This window comes from Ochotona princeps, chromosome 10 (genome assembly GCF_030435755.1).
Source record: "Ochotona princeps isolate mOchPri1 chromosome 10, mOchPri1.hap1, whole genome shotgun sequence".
Lineage (NCBI taxonomy): Eukaryota > Metazoa > Chordata > Mammalia > Lagomorpha > Ochotonidae > Ochotona > Ochotona princeps.
This window is the reverse complement of record NC_080841.1, coordinates 13,608,802-13,635,654: the sequence shown is the minus strand read 5'-3', so window position 1 is coordinate 13,635,654 and position 26,853 is coordinate 13,608,802. Positions and strand designations below refer to the sequence as shown.

Genomic DNA, 26,853 nt, shown 5'->3' with positions numbered 1-26,853 from the left:
TCAGTGAGTTTGACCAGAGAAATGGGTGTCCTTGTCACTTCCCTCCCTCCACTCCCACCTGTCCATATTGCTACTAGTAACCATGGTGCTGTTCTAAGTCTCTAACTCCCACTGCCTCATTCCACCCCAGCCTGCCAAGGCACGTGGGGCCACCTCATCACTGCCAGCCTACTACTCAAGAACCCAACCCACAGAGATCACATTTTTGACTACTTGGGGTCTCCTACAGCCACTGCTGCCAATGAGATTTTACAAAGACTGCTCCCCTGCTAAAAGTCCTCCATGCTGTCTGAAGTGGAAAGGCCAGACCTTTAGCAAGGAGGTGAGGTTGGATGGAGGGAGAGGTGAGGGCGAGGAGCCAGGTTCTGCCATTGGGGCCAACTGGGCAGCTGGATGGCGGGCATCGTGGTGCTGACCAGAGGCAGGAAGGTCGGTGACTGAAGGAAATGTGCCCCTCCCAGTCCTTGCCTCCTCCCACTCAAGGAGATCCCTCGACAGATGAGAGCTTCAACTTCCTCTCACACACCAAGGACACCAGAGGGCTTTGTGCTGACACAGGGCAGGCCAGCTGTGCCCAGTGTCATCTACAGGCTAAATGCCAGACACCGGTCCTGTCCCTCAACTTCAATTTCTCCCAACACAGATCCACTCAATGATCACCCAATAGGATGATGTACCTGACACTTATTGCTATCCACAAGTACTGTGGGGCTGTGCCCTGAGTGTCCCAGCCCTGAGATGGCAGTGGGTGGGGTCACTCTTGTTCCTGCTTCTGCCCTTGGGAAGTCATGGGTCCAGGAGGGGTGGCCTATGAGCCTCAGGGTGCAGATCACCTCCAAGCAGGGGAAGTGGTTGGGGGAGACAGCCCTTTCCTGACGTTTCTCTGTGCGGAGGGAGGGGGCAGTCTCTACCATCCACCCCACCCCGACCCTGTCACAACCATTACCCAGGGCTCCAGTGGCAGAAGGCCAGGCCACCTAGGACTACCATCCTGGTGGCTCTCCCTATGAAGGTTCCTTTCCCATAGTGCTCAAAGGGTGAATGTAGCCCCTGAAACACACACGCGTGTACACACGCACGCACACACACACACACACACACACGGATATACAGGAACACATGCTGATGGCCTAAAGAAACCAAAGGCAGAAGCAGCGGCCATGTGGAGAGGGTCTGAGCGGAGGGCAGGAGGGGACATGGGCTTTGACTCAGGCCCCAGGAAGCCGGGGACTCCCCGGGGTGCCGGGACTCACAAGGACTGCAGGCTCGGCAGCTCCCTCAGCGCCTCTGCAGGGACTCCTTGCAGCTGGTTGTTCTGTAGCATCCTGCACGGGAGAGAAAGCACCGTGAGGACCCGCCCTGTCCTGCTGAGGCCCCAGGGCTGGAGTACACACCTGCTAGGAGACAGACCTGCTCCCCTGCTGGGGGCACGCTGGCAGTGGGGCTGAGGGGTGTCTCAGCAGGTGCCAGCATCAGGGGTGGTAGACAACAGGGCAAGGAAGCATCCAGAAAGCAACGGGAGCAGAAGTCAGGGGATTGGGCTTCCACTGAGGGGTGGTTGGAAGAAGATGGGTTGATGTGGGGGCGGGGGTAGCAGGTGGGTTTCTCCCTAGGCCTGCTGCCCTGCCCATTTAGCCAGAAATCTGGGGTTTGTTTGGGGAAGGGAGGATGTGGATGAGGGGAAATCCCTCCTCCAAGGATGCAAGGACCCTGGGCAAGTTCTGTCTTGGGTGACTCTTTGTAGCGCTGGGCTCACCACACCTTCCTCCATAACCAGTGCAGACCGCCCACCTGGGGGGCTGCACAGGTGAATGGCATAACCTCACAGGCAGGGGTCCTGTGGTTCCTTGAGGTCCCCTAGAAACCCATGTGTAGGGCAGAGGGGTCAGGAAGCCCACGGAAGGGGAGATACAGTTGTGGGGGGAGTAGGGAGGTGGCCTGCATCTTCTCTCCAGCTGGCACTGCTAACCTGACCAGCCCCAGCCAGCACGGGAACCTTGGACAATATCATGGAGGATCTCCTGGGACTCAGCTTCCCAGCAAGGGTCCTGCTGGCTTGGTGCTGAAGGAGACATTGGGTGAAGAGGTCAGAGGGAGGCTCCATGGAGGGAAGTGCTACCTGAAGGATTTTACCTCCCAGCCTCTCCAGGAAGAAGGGAGGAGAAGGAGAGCCCACAGGAGCTTGAGGTAGCCAGGCAAGCAGGAAGGAAGGACGTAGCTGATGGCCCTGGCACAGTGAGGGCACCCTCTCTGAAGGTGCTAGCCCATGCCTCATCCTCTAGCCATGGTGCCTCCCTGAGAACCAGGAGCGGGCCAGTACCCAGTGAGTGCCTGTTGTGTGCCCAGCATGTTCTCCAGGGAGGGACTTGGTGGCCCCCATTCAATGCGTGCTCAGTCCCGCTTGTTCTCCAGTCCAGGCTCAGGGAGGGGCTTGCCTCCTGACCTTGAAGCAGCTGGCATACCTGGCCCTGGCTTAGGAATGTCACTCTAACATCCCCTTGGATTCAACCCATCTCCAGTGAGGATTCTCTGTATCTTCACTTTGAGAGTCCCCAGCTGGACTCTGAGTCCAAAGGGTTGGGAACCTGAACCCACCACCTGACACTTAGCCAGGACACATCCCCCCAAAAGCCATCCCAGGGTGGGACACAGCCTGGCCAGAAGAGGCTGAGCAGAGGAGCTAAGGATGCCTCCCACATGACTGTCCTAGCCAGTCACACGTGTGACTTATATTCCCCGGGGCCAGCAGGTAGCTGGGCTCAGGTAGCTGGGCTCAGGTAGCTGGACTGCTGCTCCTCGCGTGGAAAGCTCAGATAGCGTTCTCAGTTCCCTGCTTCCACCCAACACAGTCCTAGCTACAGCAGGATTTGGGGAGTGAGCCAGCAAATGAGAGAGCTGTCTCTATTTCTCTCTATGACGGCCTGCTCTGAAATACATATTGATTTCAAAATAAATAAATAAGTTGAAGGGGCTGGCATTGTGGTGTAGCAGGTAAAGCTACCACCTACAACATTGTGGTCCCACATGGATACCAGTTCAATGCCCAGCTGCTCCACTTCTGATCCAGCTTCTTGCTAATGCACCCAGGAAAGCAGCGAAGGATGGCCCAAGTGTTTGGGTCCCTCTACCCATGCGGGTGACTCAGATGGAGTTCCTAATTCTTGCTTCAGCCTGGCCCAGCAGCCCTGGCTGATAAGCCATTTGGGGAATGAACCAGCAGGTGGAGGATTCTCTGTCTCCCTGTAACTCTGTCTTAAAAAGACATATTTAAAAAAGAATAGATACACTTACTTCAGTGCCAGAATTTTTGAGATCCATACACAGTTCTTTAGATAACAGCAGCACTGGGCCCGGCGGCGTGGCCTAGCAGCTAAAGTCCTCTCCTTGAACACCCCAGGTTCCCATATGGGCGCCGGTTCTAATCCCAGCAGCTCTACTTCCCATCCAGCTCCCTGCTTGTGGCCTGGGAAAGCAGTCGAGGACGGCCCAAAGCTTTGGGACCCTGCACCTGTGTGGGAGACCTGGGGGAGGTTCCTGGTTCCCGGCTTCGGATCAGCACGCACCGGCCATTGCAGCTCACTTGGGGAGTGAATCATCGGACGGAAGATCTTCCTCTCTGTCTCTCCTCCTCTCTGTATATCTGACTTTGTAATAAAATAAATAAATCTTAAAAAAAAAAAAAAAGATAACAGCAGCACAACAAGAGAATGCTGGCTCACCTGGGCAATGGTTGGGAGGGTGGGGTGCTGAGAGGACCCCCTCCCAGAGACGAAGCTGAGGAAGGCAGAGGAACCCAGACAGCCCCTGGCCTGGGTGTGGCCTGTCCCTCCACGCTGGGCAAATTCCTCCCTTTGTGCAGCCTCAGTCTTCTCATCCAAACGTTGGGGATAATGACCCTGACCTCGGGCAGGATCACCCGGGTGAACTGCAAGAACCCCTGTGGAGCACCTGCAGAAGCAGCTTACACGGAGGCAGCCAGTATGCCTTCCAGGGCAGGCACCTCAGGTCAGCCAGGGGGAGCCTCCAGCAGGACCCTTTCCAGGGCTACACTCCCAGGACAGTGTGACACTGTCCTGCCCAGGGCTGGTGCCAGTTCAGAAGCCCACTGTGTGCTGCCGCCCTGTACCTGGGGTGCAGGTGGGTGCAAGAGACCACCCCCTACACAGAGCAGCCCTACAGGCATAAAGTCCTTGACTTCCCCAACTGGGTGTACCCCACTCCCCACAGTCTCTGCACCGCACCCCCCCCCCCGCCTTTGTGGTGGCTCCAAGGCTTTGATTTATTGCCCAATGCAGGCAAAGAAGAAAGGAGTGGCTCAGCTCTAAGGAACTCAGACTTATGAACAGGCTGCGTGCCTCCCTTGGAGGGCCCAGCCGACGGAGCCCAGATACAGGTCTAAACCTGCCACCCCACCAGGCACAGACAAGCCACCTCCCAGGAGCAGGACAGAGAGGGTAGGCAGGGAGCAGAGGGGGAAGGAGGAGAGGGGAGCCAGGCCGGGACACCGAGGCGGGGCCAGAGGCAGGAGGGACCGAGAGTGAGGGCCAAATGGAAAGTAGAGAGGATGGCAGGGCAAAGGGAAAGTGAGGCTGGGAGCCAGTGGTGCCCAAGACCAGCGGTGGGGGGAACAGGGGTTGGTGCCTTACTGAGGACAGCTGAGCAGCTGGGTCGGCAGGGAAGGTCACTGCCAGCCCACAGGCAGCTCTGAGACGATTAGAAAAAGACATCTCTTTCCAGGTGGAGGAAGCCCCACACCAGGGCACAGACCTGGTTTCAGCCCCTTATCCCCTTGAGCAGTCAGCAACCTGTTCAATTGTGCAAGGACAACCTGTAAGAGTAGCTAGGAAAGAGGGAGTGACAGAGCTGCAGAAGGGTTTGCCACTGCAGGGGAGCCCCACGCCAAAATGTTCATTCCATTTTGACAGGCTTAGTCTCCAAGATGCTCACTTTTTTCCCCTACAATTAGTCCCTGCTGGGGCAAGGGGAACCCCATGCCCACTGCATTGACTCCGGGACCCACTCTTCCCACACCTCCTTCACCTTCACCCATCCTGAGAATGTGGAGGGACACTGGGGAACCCCGATCTTCATCGGGAAAGACAGGTCATAGGCAGGGATGGGAAGAGATGGTGCCTCAGGCTTCCTCTCTCTACAATGGGTCGTTAGCCCACCAGCGAAGAAAGGGGAGAGGAATATCACAAGAACGCAAGGTCCTCTTGAGCCACACCTCCCTCCCCTTTCACTGCAGCCTTCTCCTCCATGAAACAGCAAGTCTCTCTCCTGTCTCCTCACCATCCCCCCACCCTCCGCCCAGCTCCTGGGGAGAACACGTGTGTGTGAGCCAGACCCCTCCAACCCACCTGCAAGTGGTCATGGCTCACACGGCAAAGCCCACAAAGATGTTCCACCTGCCTGTGGGGCCACTGGATACGCGAGGCTTCCCCTCGTGTATACAAATGCTTGCTGCCAAACTGTAAAGCATTGTAGGGACCATCTGAAAGCAAAGAAATGGAAGCCAGCAGGGGAATTCAACGTGAAGGTCTGGAAACAGGCACGGGGCAGCTGCACATCGAGACCCAGGGTCACTGTTCTGGACCAGGCAAGGGCAGTAAGAACCATGGCTGACCCAGTACTTACAGGATCTTCAGGCTGTAGAGCCCTGAGAAGGCTTGTCCTGGGATGTGGGAGAGGTGGTTCCCAGAGAGGCGCCTGGAAATCAGAGGCCAAGGTCAGAGGCACGGGCAGATGGGTCAAGGTGGAATCCTGCAGGGGGTGAGGGTGGCTGCTACCACTCACAGCTACCTCTCAGCTACCACGGAGCCCTCTGAGGACCCTCCACGACTGGTGGAGGGGTCATAACCTGAAATATGCTTGGTGACAAGCATCTCAGATTCGGGTTTATTTAGAAAAAAAAAAGGGATATTTACAAATCATTGTGAGCCAAGTGTAAACCTAAACTTTATCCATGTTTCACCCACACCGTGCCCAGTCGGAATACCCCATCGGTACTGTGTCTACTGCTACACCTCCAAGGAGAGTGCATGCCTGGGGCAAAGGTGCCCTGGGCAGCTGAGTTCTGTGGACCTCGGGTTCTGAAGCTGGGTATCTGCCAGGAGATAGCCCCTTCTCAAGGAGCCAGCCTTGAGTTCCCGTCCTCCCTCAACTCCAATCACCAGCCCCCAGCTCTGCACCCCCAGGCCACCTCTTCTGAATTTCATTGTCACAAAAGCGGAGCCTGCTCCACCCCACTGCCTCTGACTCTGTCCTACACCTTTGCAAACTGACTTTAGAGTCCTCCTCCAGGAAGGCTTCCTGGCCTTTCCCCTCCATCCACAGGACATGAGGGCAGTGGCGATAGGCATCTCAGAGGAGAACCACCCTGGATGTAGGATCAGCTGTTGCTAGGCAGAGGCTGAGAGTAACTCACAGGTGACTCCTCACTGGAGCAGGTGTCTGGACTACAGGTTCAGAGCAGGTGCATCCCTGCTCTTCAGTACTGGGGAGTGAATCGACAGGTCGAAGAAGCACTCTCTCACAAATGAAGAAATTTTGTAAATAAATAAATATTAATGTTCTGAAAAGGTGCCCTTCTGGAAGAAGTATAATGGTGGGCTGAGAGTGGGTGTCAGACTCCCTGGCCCTGGGGGGTGTCACACCTCCAGCAGGTGTCTGCCAAAGGCAGCCTTGGCTACCCAAGCTTGTCTTTCCCCTGCCCCATGCAAATCCACATTCCCGCAGTACCCCAGGGAACCCCACATCTCCCGCCCGCTGAGAGTGTCTACTCACAGTTCTTCCAGGAAGCGCAGGTGGCGGAAGAGGCCGGGCTGAAGTTCTGTGAGGTTGTTCATGCTGAGGTCTCTGCAGGGACACACACCGGACAGGGGGCTGGAAGCTGTCCTCTGGGCCTCCCTGCACTGTCCAGCTCCAGCCCCCACAGTGGGCAGGGGGAGGGCTCAGGGCTCCCTACAGTCCCCAGCCTACCCTACCCCTCACAAACACACCCTGGTGTGACCACTGCAGCTGATCCTGAGGGCTTGGCCAAGCCAGGGCTCCAGGGCCACTTGCCTGTTCTCTCTCTGCAGTCTCCCCATGTCCCCACCGCAGAGCCAGCTATGGGATTATCCATACCACAGTCCCACAGTCTGGGGGTTCTCTCCGCCATCTCCTTCCTGTTTCCCTCCCGGTCTCCATCTACCTTCTCCCACAGGCTTCCAGGACTCAGCTCAGCACATCCCACAAGACACCCACACTCAAGTCTGGCAAGGTAAGATGATCCCTGACGCTGATCATGTGGATTCATGATCCAGAACGTTCTAAGCCTCTCAGATTATCTCTGGGACCCTCTAGGTGGCTTTCATGAAACTGTCCTCTGAGATGCCCGTTGCACAAAGTATTTCAGGTGGTTATCCTGGCATTGCCTGTGGGTCAGAGTCTGCCTCCCCTTTAGCCAAATAATCCCATTGAATCCTCACCCCATCCACAAGTCAGAGCCCTTTGGTCTCTCCATGGTTGTGCTATATTGCAGAGAAGCAACTAGAAGGAGCATGTGGCTTTGAAGCCAGAATGCCTGAAGGCCACTCTCTTCCACTGGGCTCTTGACCAATAACAGTGCACCCCACCCCCCAGGATTCCTCTGCCGTAAAAACAGGGATGGATACCAGGGACCCAATGGGCCTGTATTGACCAATGGCCTCAGAAGCAGGACACACACAATAAACATTTGCTCTCTGACATTCATGTCTCCACAGGGTGCTGTGGGCCACGTCTGAGCCCCACGCGCCCAGGCACAGACAGGGAGGAGCCAGGGTCATGTGAGCCAGGGAAGCGGGGACATCTGGGGCTGCACGTGTGCATCTGACACATTTGGGTCCCCCCGACCCTGAGACTTGGAGTGTGTCCCAAAGGGCCAGCCAGTGAGGGTGGGGAGCACACCAGTGAGTCCCCGGCTATAAAAAGACTGTTTAGTCTCAGGCATGTTTTTTATCTCATAAAGCCCGGCTCTGCTCCATGGCCTGTAGGCGGGAGGATATTCAGGGTGGGCCAAGCCAGGAACTTGTACGCCATCACCCAGGCCAGCTCCATCTGCAGCTCCCTTCCTCTTGCTCGAAGCTGTGACCACTTGTCCAATGGCTCCAGGACAAGGCAGGCGAGACACAGGACCAAGAGGCAGGGCCAGGAGCCGGCTCCCATGTACGACATGAACAGTCCAGCACTGCAGCCTCCACCTGTACCGTCACATGTGATGCAGGCATGCCCAGGACCCCAAAAGGCAGGGTCATCCAAGGGCCCATGTGGCCAGGTGATGGCTAAGCAGGGAAGGTGCAGAGGCTCCGGGACGCTGCCGTGGCCAGGGAGGCAGGGACTCAGTGCACCGGCTCTTCCTGCAGTGCCCACTCCCCGCCCCGGGTTCCTGTGGCTCAGGCCCCACTCTTGCTGTGCTGCCAGGAGCCACTGCCTCTCAGTATTGACTTGCTGTGTTTCTGGATGTGTCCTGACAGAAACCCGGGAACTCAAGGAGCAGCCAGGGGGCATGTGACTTGGGCCCAGCCCCAACAGGCTGTCCCTGTAGGGGCCTCTGATGTGTCTGTATCCCCCCCCCCCCACTAAGCAAAAACCCTATTGTTCTCCCCTGGGGAGGAACAGGCCCCCACTTCCTGCTCAGCCACAGGGCTCAGCCAGGGTGGGGTAGGGGGAGCCCTGTTGTGGGGTCTGGCACTCCCACAAAAAGAAAAAGGGGCGAGGCTGGTGCCAGGAAGCAGGTGAGATAGAGGGACTGGTAGAATTGGAGGGGGAGGCCAAGAGTGTGATCCAACACCAGGCCCTCCTCAACTGACACCTCAGGTCCCAGGGTGGTAGAGGAACCCCACACCAGAAACCCATACAAAGGTTGTCCTAGCTGACCTGGGAGGCAGCGGTGCAGGCAGAGACATTCTGGGCATCCCCGGAGCTGGGGCAGCGGGAGGGCACGAAGGGGTACTGCTGCACTGCTCAGCTGCTGCCGCCTTATCTACAAGGAGCAGGGCTTGTGAATGAGGGCACGTGGGCCCTTGGACGACCCTGCCTTTTGGGGTCCTGGGCATGCCTGCGTTACATGTGACAGCACAGGTGGAGGCTGCAGCGCTGGACTGTTCATGTCGCACACAGGAGCTGGCTCTTAGCCCGGCCGTCCAGCTCCAGCTCCCTGCTAATGGAGACCGCGGGAGGCAGCATCAATGGCTCCACCACTGGGTTCCCGCTGCCCTCATGGCAAATCTGGAATGAGCGCCTGGCTCCTGCCCCAGCCCTATTCCCTAACCAGTGCAGGCATTCAGGGAGTGAACCACCGGATGAAAGATCTCTCTCACTCTTAGCACCCCCTACAAAAACAGAAACCCTTTGAAAGAAATGGATATCACTCAAACCTCACTCTTTAGTTGAGAACTTGGCTGTGTGGCTTTGGACAAATCTGGTTCCTCCTCTGGTCCTCAAGAAGGGGAAAAGCTCAGGGATCTGACCCATGTGTACTGTGCCAGCTGACAATGCTTGCACTCAGCCCGGCTCTGCCCTATGACCACTGTACATACACTACACAATGCACACTCCACACACATATACATGTCCTACACACTAAGCTGCACACACACATTGTACTGCATATACATACCACACACAAAGCACACATCAACACTGCACATACGCCACATACTATACTGCATATAAATACCACACACAACACACACATACTGTACCCCCACACACCACTAAGCTCCAGTGCTACCTTCCTGCGATGCTGACCCAAGTGGCTGCACAGGCATCACCCTCCAGAGGAGTCCCAGGCTACACTGCCCTTCCTCTGCTCCAGCTTCCCACCCCAAGGACAGGAAGAGCCAGGGACCCAGCTGACAGCCGCAGCCTGGTTCTGAAGCCTTCCTCCCAGAAGCCCTCGGGATAGTGTAGAGCCCTCGCATCCTCTGGGTGGGGGTGGGGAGAGCATGCTCCCCAGGAGACAGGATCCAAGGCAGGGCAGGGAAGGGGAGAAGGTAGGCACAGTGCTGGGCACGGGAGGAGGATGCTTCTGGCTGTATGGGAGGACCACTCCGCCTTGTGAAGCAGCAGCTCCTGGAGATGGGAGCAGGTGCAGTAACATGGAGGGAAGTGCCAAGGGCAGGGAGCTGGAGGTGGCACAAGCTGGAGACCCTGCCCTAAGCACCCTCCGAGATGGGGTGAGGTGACGGGAACAATAGGTTTGTCCTGTGAGAAGAACAGAGGAAGTAAGGGCCTGGGTCTGCTGGGGTGGAACCAGAGCAGAGCCCCTCCTCCCAACTGGAGGGAGGGCCCCTTTCCTGCCAGCTCCCTAGAGCAGGTCACAGGTTCACAGGTTCCTCAGCCTGCAGCCAGGAACAGGAAAAGGCCAGGAAGCTCATGGCATCTCTTCTTGTTCATCTTCTGTGTATCTAAAGCAAGTGATGTACTGATCCCATATGCATATGTGCTGTGAAATAATTACTTCCAGCAGCTAATTAACATAGCCATCACCTTACTAAGGTGCCCTAGAAGCTGGAGTCAGAATTGGGGGATCTACCCAGGTTGAATAGCACGGATAGGAACCCTCCAGTCCCATGGCACAGCCAGGGCTACCTCTTCTGTAAGGCTTTGCCCAGCCTCCCCAGGCAGAGGTGGCCTGGTGTCCAGGGTCCCTGTGAAGATCAGCACATGCTCAATCCAACCACATGGATCGAGCACTCCCGCACAGGCCAGGCCCTGCACCTGCCCTTATGAGTGCCCAATACACCCCAAGGTGGAACAGGGTCCCACACATGCTCCCGGGTGTAAAGCAGAGGCATCGTTCTGTCATGCTGACCCCAGCAGTCCCAGCAGCGTGCCTGGCCAACTGGGGTGGCCCTTATCCCTATAACTGACAGTGCACACTCCAAAAAAGTCCTTCTCATGTCTACTTTGAGTTTCTCTCACTGTGGCTGTAAGGGCACAACCGCAGCATAGGATCAGCTTCGTGCACAGCTCAGAGACAGCCAGGCAGGAGCTGTGCCCAACCACACTCACATTCTCTTAAGGAAACAGTCTAGGGGCCAGTGCAATGGCTCAACTGGCTAATCCTCCACCTCCAAGCATGGTATCCCACATGGGCGCCATTTTGTGTCCTGGCTGCTCCACTTCCCATCCAGCTCCCTGCTTGTGGTCTGGGAAAGCAATAGAGGACAGTCCAAAACCTTGGGACCCTACACCCACGTGGGAGACCCAGAAGCTACTGGCTCCTGGCTTCAGATCAGCTCAGTCCCAGCCATTGTGGCCGCTTGGGGAGTGAACCAGCAGGCGGAAGATGTCTGTCTCTCCTTCTGTCTGTAAATCTGCCTTTCCAATGAAAATAACTGAATTTTTTTTAAAAAGAGAAAGGGAGGGAGGGAGAGAGAAAGAAGCAGTTAAGTCCCTTCTCAGGAGTGTCTTCCCAGGCCTCGCCTTCTCAGTTCCACTTCTTGGGGATACTTTCTGTGGGACTGATGTCCACCCAGCTCGGGGCTGAGAGGCAGACGGCGGGCCAGTGAGGCAAGGACACAGAATGTGCAACCAGGGCACCTGGTTCCATGAGATCCACGCCAAGGACTCCTCCAACTCCAGGGGTTTTGCACGGTACTGTCCCCCCACACGTCACGGTCCCCTCTGCATCTGGGGAGGGAAGATTCTTTCTCAGAGCGAGAGCAAGAACCCACCCATGTCCTCCACCCTGGGTCCATTCTCTGAGATGGGCTCTGTCTGGCCTGTACATCCACATCTATGCTAGAGGTTTGCTGCAGAGCACCCCAGAGCCACGTGGGGGACCCAACGGGCATCATGGACGGACAGCTCACCACACGGGTTTATCCTGAGGACCCCCCTCTGTTCTGTTCCTGGCACCTCCTTATCAGCAGCCACTTGGAACCCAGCAGCATCCTCTTAGTAAACACACATGTTGACAAGGAGTTCCCTCAGAATTGTACAGTTTTCATACATTTCCAAACAAGGGAGTGTGCGACCATGGAGAGAAGCGCCTCCCTCTCCCACACCAGCACCCTGCCCCTCCTGTCCCAAACCCCCTGGAGCAGCTCAGCGCTTTTTCCTCCTGGGCACTGAGTCTGGCTGGAGAACAGAGGATAGGCTTTTAAATAAAAAGGCTCTTGCTGAATTCTGTCATGTCATGGCTCCCTTGTGGGTAACAAGCATGTTACCCAGGCCACCTGGAGTGGCAGGAAGCCTTGTGAACAAGCGACAGTGGGAAAGAGGCTGGGGGGAGGGTCTCCTCCTACTTGAACATGGGGGTCTGGGAGGGGATGGAGTGGCACCCTGGGGTCCCACTCAAGGCTCAACTCTGGGGCTCCGGCGGGGGTGGGCAGTGGGAGGGGGACTAGAGTTCTGGACTGGCGCTGCATCGCAGTGCTTCAGGGAGGCAGCCAGGTCCAGCCCAGGCCACCGGGCATCTCAGGCTGGGCCAAGTAGAGCTGCTCAGGCAGGAGTCACCAGCCACACTTGAGCATTCCAACTGAAAATTCACTGTCAAATGTAGGTCCTTAGCTCTGCCAACCACGGGTCAGGCTCCACAGCCATGCACAGCTGGGGGCTGCCACCTTGTCAGCACTTATCTAGAGGGGGTCCTGTGGCACAGGAACCACAACAGCATGGCCCCAGGCCAGACCCCCAGGTCCCCGACTGCCTGCTTGTGTGATCTTGGCACCCAGCACCCAGCGAATGCCCAGCGGAAGCTCCCCAGAGAGCTCTCCACTCAGCTCTGTCACTTACCCAGGCCCACTTCAAGCACCTCCAGGCTTGAGATGTTGGTGCAGCTGCCATACACTCAGCAAGGTCTGGACGAGCACCTGTTGTGCCTCAATCCCAGGGAGAAAGCTCCTGATCCCCAGGAGGCCAGGCCAGGGGTGGGGGACAGCGACAGAAAAGGGGACCATTATGAGCCCGAGTGACAAGTGCTGCCACTGGTACTTGAGAGTCATGGACCTTCCCCAGACTGACCCCTTTGGACTCCCCTTGCTGAGAGTTCAGCCACCAAGTCGGGCCATAGGATCTTGTCCTTGATTACCAACTGTCCTCTCCCAGGCTCAGAGTGCTCCTCCACACAGGGTGCAAGCGCCCCATGGCCCCCAGTTATTTAGCCCCCCCAACCCCTCCACACACACCACATCCCAAGGCCCACTTTCAGGGGCTGGTGTGTGGTGCAGCTAAAGAAGCCATCACTACGATACTGACATCCTATATAAGTGCTAATCCAAGGCCCAGCTGCCCCATTTCTGATCCAGCTCCCTGGTAATGCACCTGGACAAGCAACCAAAGATGGCCCAAGTGCTTGGGTCCCGACCCTTACAGAGGAGACCTGGATGAAGCTCCTGGCTTCAGACTGACCCAGTCCCAGCTCCAGCCCCAGCAGGTGAAAGATTCTCTCTTTCTCTCTCTGTCTGCTTTCAGTAAAACACATTACATCTTTCTAAAACCAGGTACATTTTCCATACAGTCACTGAGGTATGGGCTGCTCCTAGGTGGGGACTGGAGAGGGATGTGGGATAGACCTGCTATAGGAGGGGATGAAGAAGTGTTCGCCCAGCCCTCAGTAAACCCCAGCTCCATCCAGTAGGACCCCTGTTTTGCATGTGCAGGGGTATGGGTGTGAACTTTGTCTGCCCAGCACAATGGAACCCCTGGCACAGTGAGACTACCACATTCCCCCACCCTCAGGATATAGATCATGCCTCCTTCCTCAGCCCTGGGGGAGCCACCAGCTCCCAGCCAGCGTGCCAGAAAGGGGCTGGGTGAGGTGGGGAGCAGCAGGGTGTGTCCATGGGAAGGCCTGGGCAGTGCAGGAAGCAGACCACAGCTGGGAGCCCTGTTTGTTCAGCGCCAAGCTCTGCTCCAGCTGCCTTTCTTCGGCCAGGTCCACAGGCAGGGCGGTTCTAGGGGTGACCAGCCCAAGCCAGGCCCCTCTAATTCAGAGTCACCATCCTCTGCCAGCCCCAGCTCTAGCCTGAAAGAGAAGCCTGCCTCATGAGAACACCTTCCCCAGCATACCCACATGGAGAAGCCAGCAGCCAGTATGCCCAGCCTAGGGGGTTCTCTGAATTAGGTGGGGGTCTCAGGCTGTCTGCATCTGTAAAACTCAGCCACAACACAGTGATGAAAACCTGACAGGGCCATTTTACAGATGCAGTTCTGCAAATATCAAGGTCTCTCCCAGCCAGAGTCCCAAGTGGTCATCCAACCGCACCCCTAGCCCTCTGCCTCTCAGCTCACAGAGCCCTGTGCCTGGTCTCTTAATCCCGTCCTTGCAGTAGGCCACAGGGAAGCAGCATTCCCCACCCTTGCCCCTTTCCCCTGTGAATCAGGCCTGGACCTGGTTGCCTTGCACATGCGTGACAGTCCTGCGAGGCTCAACCTGCTGCCATACCCCTCCCCCAAGGTTCCGCCTCCAGCCCGCAAACAGGACGCCTCCCGGAACAATGCAGGGGGATTAGAGCCACCCAGGAGGGCCCCACCCATGCTGGCCTTGGGTCTCCCCAGGATCTGTGGAACTTTCCAGAGTCAGCCCCGCTCCCCCCAGCCCACCTGGGCACACCGTGCCTTGTGGGCCCGCCCCAGAGGAGATCCTGCTTAACTTGCGTAACATTAGGCCCCTGAGGCCTCAAATACCTGTGCCATCCTGGATGCTCACCCTGCCTGGGTACGTATGTATTGCACCCCCTCACACACCTACCACTTCCCCCACCACCCCTCCTTCTGGCAGGAGGTCCTTCCTGATGTCTAGCCTCACTCCCTCATGCTTACAATTGGACTGGATAGAGCCCTCTGCCCTCCCAACCCCCTTATGGTGTCACACACTTGACGGCTCCAGTGCCACCCTGCCAGGGTCGCCACCTGCCATGGTCCAGCCAACCCTTTGTACCTCACTTTCCGTATCTGACAGTGTTGTCTAATTCTTCCCAGAAGAACAGGGAAGTTTGGGAGGGGCGAGTGGTGGGGGAGCTCTGCCTGCCAGAGAGGGGGCTCCTGTGTGCTCACCTGCTGCTGGGGGGGGGGGAACGGGGAGGCTGGGTGCTGAGTCTTCTCTTCCTGGGAAGCTGTGCAAGGCCAGGGAAGAGGGGGTGGGGCGGGGAAGGGCAGGGCGTCCTGGGTCAGCCCTGCCCCGAGGAGGCACCAGCTGCTGCCTCTCTCAGAAGCCTCCGAGTGAATGCCACCTGCCTCACCCTGATCTGTTCCGCCTTTGATCTTCTGATCCCCAGCCAGGGTCTCCCAGCCAAAGGCATTCCTGTCTCCGGGCCTCCTCCAAGGAAAGGCAAAGGGCTCGGCTCCCTCCCCCCTGCCCCAGGCTCCTCCGCCCTCTCCCACACCCTGGGTAGCTGTGGCTAACCTCCTTTGGAGCCAGACTAGGCAAGGTCCTACAGGGCCCCGCGGCTGGCTGATGTGGGAGCCGGTAGGGGATGAGGAGAAATGCTGGGCCCTGGGGCTCGTCTTGGGCATGGCACCCTGGGCTGGACCAGACATTGTGGGAAAGGGACCCCAGCCCAAATTCTTTGCTGTCAGCACCCTAGGATGTAGAGCCCTAGCTGGGCACCAAGGCGAGTGTGCCCCTGGGTGCAGAAAATGAAGAACCCCTCGCCATCCTCAGGAAGCCTTGGGTTGGGGAGAGTCGGCACCCCATACCTCACCAAACAGAACTGCCCAACTGAGTGCTGAAGAAATCTCAGGTCCTACAGGGAGGGTTTCCTGGAGGAGGCTTGGTTCCAGGGTGGTCAAGAGCGAGCAGGGGACAGTTGTAGCAAAGCCACGGCCTGCAATGCTGCACCCCAAAGCTGAGCACCAGTTCGGGCCCCATCCAACTCCCTGTTAAGAGGCACCCTGCCACCCCCATGGGAGTCCAGATGGAATTCTGGGCTCCCAGCTTCAGCTTGACCTAGCTCCAACTATTACTTATCTGGGAAGTGAACCAGTAGATGGAAATCACTTTTTCTGTCACTGAGATTAAAACCAAAAACAGAACAAAAAACAATCAAGTGGCCAGGAGACTTGCACAAATGAGCTGGCGTTGTCTGGGATGGTGGGCTGAGGGAGGGTCCGGGGAACACAGCGGTGTGTCAGCTTCCAGCTGCCTGAATGGAGAATATGTGGGGGAAATGAGAAGATGAGGGCAGAGGCAAAGCCCCAAGTGAGGCAGTCACTGGCCAAAGGAACTGGCAACCTCAGTAGCCGGAAGAAGCAGAGCACCACTGTCTCTGGGGCCCTGATAGCTGACTGGAGCCCTGGAGACTCCAGTTTGGTGCACCGTGGCCCAGCAGCTGTGGCCCAGCATAGCCCTGGGCCTGACACCCCAACCAGCCCTGGGCCCTGCTGCCCACTCCCAGCATTTACTGGGCAGCACTGGAATGAAGTGGCTCCTATTCCTATGGACCCTCACACTTGGCAATGGCAAGGATGCTATTGCCAGACACAAGCATCAAGTTCAGAATGCAGGCAGCATGCACATGTATGGATGGACATCATGTCGCTTGCCACTGTTACAGGAGCCAGAATAACAAACATCAGCCTGAGTTGGGGACAGGGGCACCTCCAGAGAGCTGGCCATGTTCTGTCTCTGGCCTGGGTATTGGCTGTTCACTCCTAACAAGTTGCCATGCTCACAATGTGTACTCTTTTACAAGTTGTGTATTTTGTCTACTCTTAGATTAAACCCTTAAAAAAAATGTACTTAAATCCTTTATCATGACCCCCAGGCTAACCAAGCCCACCCCCTAGTCCTGGATTCCCATGGATTCCCGGAAGTAGATCCCAGCTAGCTAGTTAGCTGAAGCTGGCCATGCGTCTGTACATCCTAGCCACATTCCCAGCTCTGCATGCCCCTGCACCTTGCACAGGCTGTGGCTACCCTCACAGGTGATGCATGCTCCGGGGCTTCCATGCCCCAGCCACTGCCCACCTTCCTCAGAGCCCTCTGCAACCGTGGGGGCCTAAACAGGTGTTAGGTGCCTTACAGAGGCCCCAGAGCAACAGCCTCGAGTCCCTGGAGCCCATCCAAACCCAGGGCTAGCCACACACCTTGGCTCATGATTTCGCTTGTTTGGAACCAAATGGACATTTTCCTAAGGGGTTTTCTTTATAATACTACTACTAATAATAATAAACCAAGCAGGTGGCTGGGAAATGCAAAAGCTTCCAAGTGAAACAGCTGTGTCTCACTCTAAAGAAACCCAAGCTGGGAGCAGTTTAAGAGGGTCCCCCTTCTTAGCAGGGGTGTGACTTGGTCCCTGCCACAGTCATTCTGGGCTGGATGTCACAGCTCAGGCTCCCACCCGAAGCACAGCCCCATTCCTGCATCGCCAGGTTGGAGGTGGCCTCTCTGCCTCCAGCCCCTCTCCCAGGCAGGTCCACTGGTTCCAGCCTGGCTTGGCTTCTGCTCTGTGTCCTGCTGGCCTCTGGCCATTCTCTCATGGGGACTGAGACACTCCTGCCCTCATTCATTCATCTGTCTTTTCGCTCAGTCTGCCAGTATGATAAGCACCTGTGTGCAAGGGGCCCACGTCACTTCTGAGGACACTGCAGGGGCACAGTGGGGGGGTGGGGGCGGTCAGGGTTCCTCTCCCAGCCTGGTTTGAGAAACAAACCAGTGAGTGGGAGTCAGGACCCAAGGGCCCGAGACCCAGGAGCAGGGTGGTGAACTGGGATGGTGAATGGCAGCGGGGGCACTCCCTGGAGTTGAAGAGTTGGGGTTGCTGTCCCAGAGGGAGGGACATCCCCGCCAGCCCCTTCCATCCCAGGTGAAGCGAAGATACATTTTCCTGGCTTCCCGCTTGGGCTCCTGGACAAGAATGACAAGATGGTTCACTTGGGAACCATCTCTTAACTACATCCTGCAGTCAGTCAACAGTGACATCCACAGGTCTTCCTCAAGGCCTAGGAGAGAAACAGTGGTGCTTTATCCAAGCAAAGAGCAAGGAAGGCAGGGTGGGGTGTGGCTGCCCACAGCTGGACAGGTGGGCCGACTTACCCAGGGGTGTGCTTTAGGGCTGTGCTTGGGCAAAGTCAGAAATATGGGTTCTGACATCAGCAGCCTGGCTGCTCCCTAACTGGTGCACAGTCCAGTTGAGTGACAGGCCATGGGAGAGGTGAGGCATTGGACAACCTCAGCGCCCGGCAGGTCAGCCCTTGGCTGTATTTTGCCTCCATCAACTATTTGCTAAGTGACTCAGAGATGTGTCTGACTATATCGTACAGGGACACAGGTCCAAGCAGAGGCTCAAATCCTGCCCCTGGTCCATTCCCCACCTGGGCCCTCTCCTCCCCTGGTGGTGATGCAGGGATGGCTATGGCCTCGGGTGCTGGCCAGCAACAGGCTGCAGGCAGAGGCCTCCCTGGGTCAGCAGCTGCAGGAGAGCCCTCAGCAATCCCTGGGTGGGGACCATAGGCATGACAGCTCCAAGGTCACTTCTACAGGCCACATCTATTTCTCCCTGAAGAAAGGGAGAGAAAGCCAAGTACTTGCAGGGCTAGCAAAGCAGGAGCTGGCTGCCTCACAGCAGGATGGAGGAGGGACACTTGAAAGGACTTCCTGTGACCCCAGGAAAGCAAGTGGCAGGGAGTGAAATGAGGTGGTCTGCCCATCAGGGGCTCCAGCCCAGGTCAGGGGCTTGTGGGCTGAACAAAGCATCAGAAGAGGGCCCTACTCCCCTCGCTGCCTCCCTGCAGGCTCCAGCGCCACCTGTCCATCAGCACCAGGCATGCTCAGGGTTCTAGACTGACATTAAGGCACAGAGGCATCATGCTGAGGGTGGAGGCTTGGGGCCTCTGCACCCCCATGCCAATCTGGCTGGTGAGCCTAATGCTTTCTGGCAGGTGGAGGCAGGACAGGCGGAGGGGGAGGCGGCACCCTGGGCTTCTGCATTCAGGACTCAAGAGCGGACAGCGAGGCGAGGGCCGGCGTGGCGTCGGCTGGCGGGGGTGTGGGCATTCCTCTTTCCGCTGGCTGCACATAGTTAATGGGGTGCCTTGTTCTGGCTGGGCACACGGCCCTGGAGGTGCTGGTGATGGCCGTGGCCTGTCCCGGTCCCGGGGATCTCAAGTCTCACAGGGAACACTCAAAGTCCCCCAGGATCCTAGCACCTCCCATGCACTGCCGTCTCCTCTTTGTTGTCACTCACTGAGCGCGCGCTCTCTCTCTCTCTCTCTCTCTCTTTCATTCATAATCGTCTGTAAGATCCTGGGGTCAGGAGTAATCACCTTACAAGAGGCAGGCACCACAAGGTCAGAAGACTTATCCGAAGATGCTGAGCAAGCGGATGGAAAACAGAATTTCAGGCTGGGCACTCCCAACCCTGTGCTCGCCAATCACAGTACAAACCAGCAGCAACAGGTGTATGGATTACGGGTGGGGTGGGAGCTGCTGCAGACACAACTGGGGAAAGAGGTCTATTGAGCCCTCAACTCTTGCTGCCCCTCCCCACGTGCTGCAAAGGGAACAGTAGCCTTGGGGTGACACAACTGGGTAAGGCCTGAGCAGCTGGCCTAAGTCCAGTGCCCCCCACAAAGATGAGTTCCCTGGTCATTTCCAGCCGTATCTGCCCAGGATGCAGTTCCAACCCTCCCCAACCCAAATGCCTCAGACCTCTTTTTGCACTAAATCCTACATAAACTGTTTTTCTGGATATACACAGATGAAACTTCATTTGTAACTTAGGTCTAGCAAGACTAATAGCAATCGAGAATCAAATGGGACAGTTATAACGACATGCCTTAATACAAGCCCCTTGAGCAGGACCTCTCTCCCTCTCTTTCTCCACATCTCTTCCTGTGCCATGAATTTGTCTCCTAAAGGAAGCACCTGGCATCTTCTCCTGGGTGTAGCCCTGTGGCCAACATCTCTCCTCTCACACTGTGAGGTGTAACAAGGGCAACCCGGACACACACACTGTGATACCACAACACCACCTGGCAGCCACGTGGCATCTGAGTGGCTCTTTGGGCACATGGCACACACCTTCTGGAATTCTCCACATAATAACTGTGGGTGGCAATTTATGCCTAGATAGCAAAAATGATGGATTTCGGGGACAGGGGGTCCTGCATTGAAAAGTAATGCCAGTGCCTTCCTGGGCTGTGCTTGCCACTCGGCAGATACTCAGCAAACACAGACGGGTCATAGTAAGTGAGATCAGAGCTAGCATCGTTGAGTGGCCACCACGTGCTGGACCTCCATGAATGACTATTCATTGAATACCACAGCATCCCCATTTTGCAGGTAAACAAACTAAAGTCCAACGTGGGCCGGTCTTTCTCCCAAAAGACTAGGTGAAGGCAGAGCTGGGATCTGACCCAGCCAGGTGGGGCAGCTTGAGTTTGTGCTGTCTTAGCTGCTCTGTTGTTATGCTAAAAGATGCCCCCAGTCCTCCCAGTCATGCAAAGGCCCTGTGGTCTTCTCAGTTACAGAGGCAGCGGAACTCAGGTGTGATTCTGTGCCAGGAACGTGTGTTGCATCAATGTATCACCACTGCGAGGAAAGCTGGTGACGAGATCACATAAGGATCAGTGAAATCACAATGTAAAACCTCACATGACAGCATCACTCAGGATTTCAACTCAGTCACAGCAGGCCAGCACCCCTTCTAAGCACAGAGTCCCCACATGAGTTACATTTCTGCACAGGGGCCCTGGGTAAGGGGATTAGTCCAAGGCCCTCAGTTCACAGATGTTGTAGTTGGGTAACTGTGCTGTCCAGGGTGACCTGAGAGGGATGCCAGCTCCAGGCTCTGACTCTGTGGAGTCCCCCAGGGAAGAGAACCGGGAGGCCAGGTCCTGTCCCAATTCTCATTCTCCCCAGCTTTTGTCCTGGACAATAGGCCCCTTCCATCCTGGTCTCCTCCCAGTCTGCTAATCAGCTCGGTCCACCACAAAGGCAGAGGATTCGTTTACGGTTCCTTCCTGCCTCTACTCTCACAATCCTTGGACACCTGATCCAGCCTCCCCATTCTCAAACACCCATCCCTAGGCTGCCCCAGATCTGGAGCCCAGATGGAGGGAGGGAAGACTGAAGGCCAACATCCGTCCAGTTGATGGCCCTGCACAGAGCGCCCCCTGCAGGCAGAGACCTGTACTGGGTACATCAGTGTGTGTGGAAGGTAGAGATGGAGGGGGAGAGGAAGGAGGGCCTGGAGGGGGGTTATGATATGATGCTGAGAAAGAGGGGACCCAGGGCAGAGACCCTGTCTTCATGAGGCTCTAGCCTGGAGGGGGAGGCACAGCCCATGCTCTGAAAGCACCCCACTTTCTGATGATCACTCCAGGAGCTCCGAATGCCCCCTTGGAGCCCTCATGAGAGGGAAGAGCAGGGATTCAGTGTTCCCACTGCGCCAACCTGGGCCCCTTGGTTATGTGTCCTGTTGGCATCACAAGGACAGATAGTGCCTGGTACCAAACCAGCCAAGGGCAGGCATCGGAACAGGCGAGGGCTAGGATGGAGGCAGACATTGCTGCACAACTCAGCCTTGGGGCTCAAGTGGCATCATCAGTGACCACGAGAAAGGGGAGGGGGCTGTGTGGCCCGAGCAGATGCTCTGGGGGCAGCTGGAGCTGAGACGCTGTGAGCAGTACCCTAGGCAGGGGATGGGAGACAGCCAGCTGCTGGGAGAGGTCCAGAGACCCCCTGAGGGCAAGGAAGTCTCAGGCTTGGTGTGGGGGAGAAAAGCGCTCGGAGGCCACCAGCAATGGGACAGTTCCCACCTGTGGCTCTCACCAGCACCCAGCTCAGCCCTTGGCCTTGTGATCCCCTCCTCCCGGTTCCCACAGGAGGAAGCCCCTTCCTCAGCTTGCCACCAGTGACCCTGGTGCTGTGTGGGAGGGGTACTAGGGAGTGCCAATGCCTCTTGCATGCCACTGTCTCTCCCCACTCCCCCCTCCATTAGTCTATCTGCTTTGGCTTTAGGCCTGAGCACCACATCCAAATCCCTGACCCTTGAGCGATGGAAGGAACTTGGCACCTTCCAGCAGCAGTCACAGTCTGGCCTCTCTCCTGCAGGACACTCCCACCCCCTGCAGCACCACCAAGGGCAATGGGGAAGGAACAAGGAAGAGAGTTGGGGGTAGGGATGGTTGTGTTCTTAGAGCAGTCCCCTGGGTGTCACTCAACAAAGTGCTTAGCAGGCAGAGAGACACAGGGAGAGGCCAAGGGTACCCAGTGGCTGCCTCAGTTTCCCCTTCCAGATATCTCTCCTCAGGGGAGACCAGAACCGCCAACAAGAGTAGCCCAGGCCCCCTGTGGGGCAGATGTACACCCTGACCCCTGCGACATACGGCCTGCACAGGGTGACCAGAGGGCGCCTGTGGTTGACTAGACCTAGGCAGGGTACCCTGGGAGACCATCTACACACCCACACACCACAGGTCTGTTTTTTTCTGGGTCGTGGTTGTGCTCATGTGTGCCCTGAGGAGAAGGCAGAAAGTCCTGCTGTGGCACCTGCGAGGGCCCTACTACGGTTCCTCACGTGCTCCTGACCTCACGGCTTCCCTGAACCTAGAGAGCCTCCCCTGGCCAGCCCCAGCTGCATCCTGACACTAGACAAGTCCTCTTGCCCAGGAGCCTCGTTCTTCCCCAGGCACATGCTGCCCCAACTGCTGGTCTCAGCGGATAACACCAGCATGGTCTGACACAGGGAGTTCCCCCTCCAGTGCACCTGCCAGTGTGCCCGACCAGGTCATCCCTGTATGGTCAGGGCTGCCTCACAGGGAAGCTGACCCCCAGGAGGAGGGTCTCAGCTGCACAGGAAACTGAGGCCGGGCTACAAGGGGCTGACCCAAAGGGGTTATAGGCGTCCCAAGCCTTGCCCTTCCCCTCAGAGCTCTCACCCCTTGGCGCTGCCTAGGCTGAAATCCCAGGGGCAGCCATGACTATCTGGTGATTTCAGGCAACAGTCCAGTCTCAGTGGCCTCATCTGTGAGATGGGAGAACATTAGCACCTCCCTGAGAAGGCCTCCAGGAGACAAGGGAGAGTCCTCATGCCTGGCTCAGTCACCAAACGCCGGCTCTGCTACTGACCAGGACCCCAAGTCAAGGGCTGGCTCCTGGGCATGTCTGCACCGCCTCAGGAACTGCGGGGCTGGGCCCAAAAATGAACCTTCCTGATGAGCTCTTCTTCCAGCCCAGCTGATGCCTGCTGGGAGAGCAGCCACGCTGGGAGCAGGGAGCAGAGAACCCAGCTGCCAGTTCTTCCTAGCCCCAGCCTCAAGTTCGCACATCACAGTCTCTTGTGGGGAACTTGCAGGGCACAGGCTTCCCTGGGGGCTCTGGCAGAGAGAGGGTTGAGCATGGGGCACACGGACAGCCTCATCTGAGAGGGGCCCTGTGGCACCACAGCCTGGCCCAGCCCCCACCTGCCTGCTGCCAGCCCGCCATGGCCTGCCCTGGCATGGCTCCTGGGGGGGGCGCAGTGCCAGCCCCTGAGCTCTACCACCCCCCCCCACCATGTCCTTTGGCTTCTTCCAAAATAACTCACTGCCCAAGTTTGGCGTCTCGGGTGTTTTTCTCCTCCTAAGACCTGCTCTCCCATGTCTGAAGGGCAGGAGGTGGGACCCCTTAACCCGGCTAACAGAAACGTGCCATTGCCAATGGGGTAAATGTAGCCGGAAGCACTTTCCTGCCCCTACTCTGCCTACCTGCACAAGGTGGGCAAAGCCCCAGCAGGACGCTCTGGGCAGCCCTCTCTGTTGTGGGCACCGGCTGTGCGGAAAGCAAGCAGCCGCGCATCGGGGACTGTCAGGGTGGAAGGCCATGGACGGGTGGCGCGGGGTGGGCAGGGGGCCAGCGGCGCCCGGAGCCAGGCTTTCTTCTCTGCCGCCAGCCCCACCCGGCCGCGCCCCTGCCAGCCGCTGCCAGAGCCCAGAGGTTTCCTTTTTCTCGTGCCTGGGGTTGCTTCCTGCCTTTCCTTTGAACTGGGGTGTTGGCTCCCACACACACTCACCCTCCTCTGTGGACCCCCCGGGCCGTCGTCGTTGCCCATCCTCCTTGTGGTCCCAGGAGCCTGCCCCTCCCCCTGGCTCAGCTTTGGAGGAAGGCAGGAATGGAAGGGCTGAGAGAACCCCATTTCCTGCAATCCTCTACCCTCCCTCACCCTCTCTCTGCCCTGGCCTGGGTGCCACAGCCCCCACTGCCCACCCTCCCTAGGGCCCCTGCGGCTGCCCAGATTCACCCCCACTCGGTGGAAGGTCCAACAGGGCAGTTCCTAGCTACCAGGGACTAAGGGGTAGGCCTTGGCAAGCCTGGGTACCCAGCACAGCTGGCAAGCTCTTAGGCTACCAGGAGGAACGACTGAGGCTGGGTCAGACAGGCAGACTTGGGGGTGAGGCATGGCATGTGGAACACACAAACACACACACTCACCTCTCCCAAACACATACACTCACCTCTCCAAACACATACACTTCTTCCCCCGACACACATTCCTCCAAACTTACACATTCACACGTACATACACACTTCCCTGAAACACACACATACCTTCCCCTGTATACACACACACACGCCTTCCCCAAATACACCTACTCTCTCCAAATACACACACATATGCACGCACACACACCCTCCCCAAGGTCGGCTCTTCATCCACACCTGGCCACACGGTTCCTTACTTCCTAGGCTGGCAAACCCTGCAGAGCCCTGCTAGGGCACAGGTTGGGGTCTCCGGCAAACTGTCCTCCCATTCCGGGGAGGCTCTAGTCTCTCCTCTCTCCTCTCTCTCTCTCTCTCTCTCTCTCTCTCTCACACACACACACACACACACACACACACAATCTGAACTTTCCAGCTAGCCCCGTGTCCTCTCTGGCAGTTCCAAAGGCAGCGAAATCCCAGGGAGGCGGCAAGCAGTCTGGGACAGAGGCTGCTGGGAGGGATGGCCCTGCTTCGCCCTGGAGGTAGGAATGGGTTCTTGGGGTACACACCAGGGTGAGCCCCTCAAGTCTGCTGCCACCAAGCTGCCTTCCTCCATCCACCTGCTTCCCCAGGTTGCTCAGCTTCAGAGACAAAATGAGGGGCTCAGAGGGGCTGACCACACACCCCCATCTGAAGCCCCAGAGACCCAGCCGGCCAACCATGTGCTATGTATGAGTCCCTGCATCCTCCAGCTGGACAGAAGCCTGTGGGTCACCACCTGACGGGCTCACCTCAGATCCTGGGGGCTCCATCTCCACTTGGACGCACCCCAGAGCAAGGCAGGCCTTGCCCAGGGAGGGGTCCCCCCTAGTGGGTCTCAAGGAGCCTTGTGGAGGCAAGAATTTGGGGGAGACTTTATACAAAGGGAGACACGGAGGCTTGGGAAGAGCTGGGGCTGGCTCAGCCAGCCTTCACCCAACAGGGCTGCCAAGAGGCCTCAAAACCACAGGTACCAGTTGTATAGGAAGACTTCGTGTCCCCTAGAGCTAAGATGCGGGGCTGGACACAGGTGACTGCCTAGAGAAGGGTGTTGACCAGGGTGGGGATTAGAAAAGCTAAGTGTGGGGCCCCAGAGGTGTCTCCTGCTGCCTCCTGTGGCTGCCTCCGTGGCTCTGTCCAGCAATCTTCTAGAACTCTCTGACCTACTGCTTCCTGCCCATCTTTCAGACTTGTTGCTCAGTTTCCTGGCCCTGGGCAGGCACTTCCTCCTCCCATCCTCCAGGTCACCCCATGGCTAGACTCCCAGAACCATCAGAGCATTGAGTAAGGAAAATGGAACCCTCTCCACAGCCCCTAGGATATACCCCTCTGTTTCTCCCACCGCAAACCACGCCCTTGAATCCTGCCCTCACCTCTGGACTGTCTCCCTCTAGAGCGAGGGGCCTGCTGGCTCCCCCCAAGTCCTACTGAGACCCCCAGGAGAGGGAGGTCACCCCCATGTGTCACCCCCTTGGGTGTCAAGTGCCATGTGGGGTGCTTCAAATTCTCTACATCCTCCTGGGACTCCCTGCCTTCTTTTTGTGCACGCATAAGGACCAAGAGGCCAAGGTTCCAGCACCGTCTTTCCCCTCTGCCCTCAGAAGCCCACCTCACGCCCTGGAGAAAGGGGCTTTCTCAACCCGACAGGGGAGACTCTGGACCAGCTGGGAGAAGCCCACTTTTAACACTGAACCAGGTGCAGACCTCAGAGCTCTAGGAGGTGTATGGGCAGGAAAGAACCTTGGATGAGACCATGGGAAAGAATCTTCAATCAGCAGTTAGCTGGGTACTTGGACCCTGAAAGTAGCCCTGTACCCCAAGAAGGAGCATTGCGGATCAGACCGCAGGGCTGGGGCAAAACGTTGAACTTAGACCCTGCGGAAGGCTCTTTATCCCAGGCCAGGGACCCTTCTGCACTCCTGTGGAAGGCTGGACAGAAGATGCCACCTTGAACCTCCAGGGTCCCAAGCAGCCAGGGACGGGGCCAGTGCCAGCTCCACGCCTCCCTCCCCGGTTCCCATGCCTGCCTCTGCTGGTAAGGGAGTAAGGGGGGTGGGCAGCCCTAAAGGGACACACATCACTCCTCCCTCCATTTCCTTCTCCTGGCCCACAGCCTTTGTCTGCTTAATGGGGAAGGGGACCAGCCACCTGGGAGCAGAGACAGGGACAGGGAAGTTGCCAGCGCCGCCAAGTGCTCTGGTCCCATTTGGTTCAACACCCTCTGGCTGCCTCTTCCCTGTGAGCTGTCCCCTGGGCAGCTATCCCTGGACCTGCTCACCTGCTCTGCCTCCTATGACAAAAGGCAGGGGCACCTGGACAGGGTGGGGCTGGAGCAGCTCCTCTGGAGCAGGCATGGGGTGGGGTAGGAGTAGGTGATCTGGAATGTGCTGCCACCTCCCATCCTGCCCAGGTGCTGAGCTTCTGGGAGTCCCCAC

General features: G+C 57.4%; 1 protein-coding gene across 1 annotated transcript in view; it reads right to left on the bottom strand.

Moving 5' to 3' along the window:
• LGR6 (leucine rich repeat containing G protein-coupled receptor 6) overlaps positions 1-26,853 on the bottom strand; it is a 102,523-nt gene that overhangs the window by 74,805 nt on the left and 865 nt on the right. Inside the window, exons 2-4 of the mRNA XM_058669716.1 lie at positions 6,787-6,858; positions 5,638-5,709; positions 1,254-1,325 (exon numbers count right to left, since the gene is read on the bottom strand). Of these exons, the coding sequence (XP_058525699.1) occupies positions 1,254-1,325; positions 5,638-5,709; positions 6,787-6,858 (216 nt within the window). The remainder of the gene's footprint in view (positions 1-1,253; positions 1,326-5,637; positions 5,710-6,786; positions 6,859-26,853) is intronic.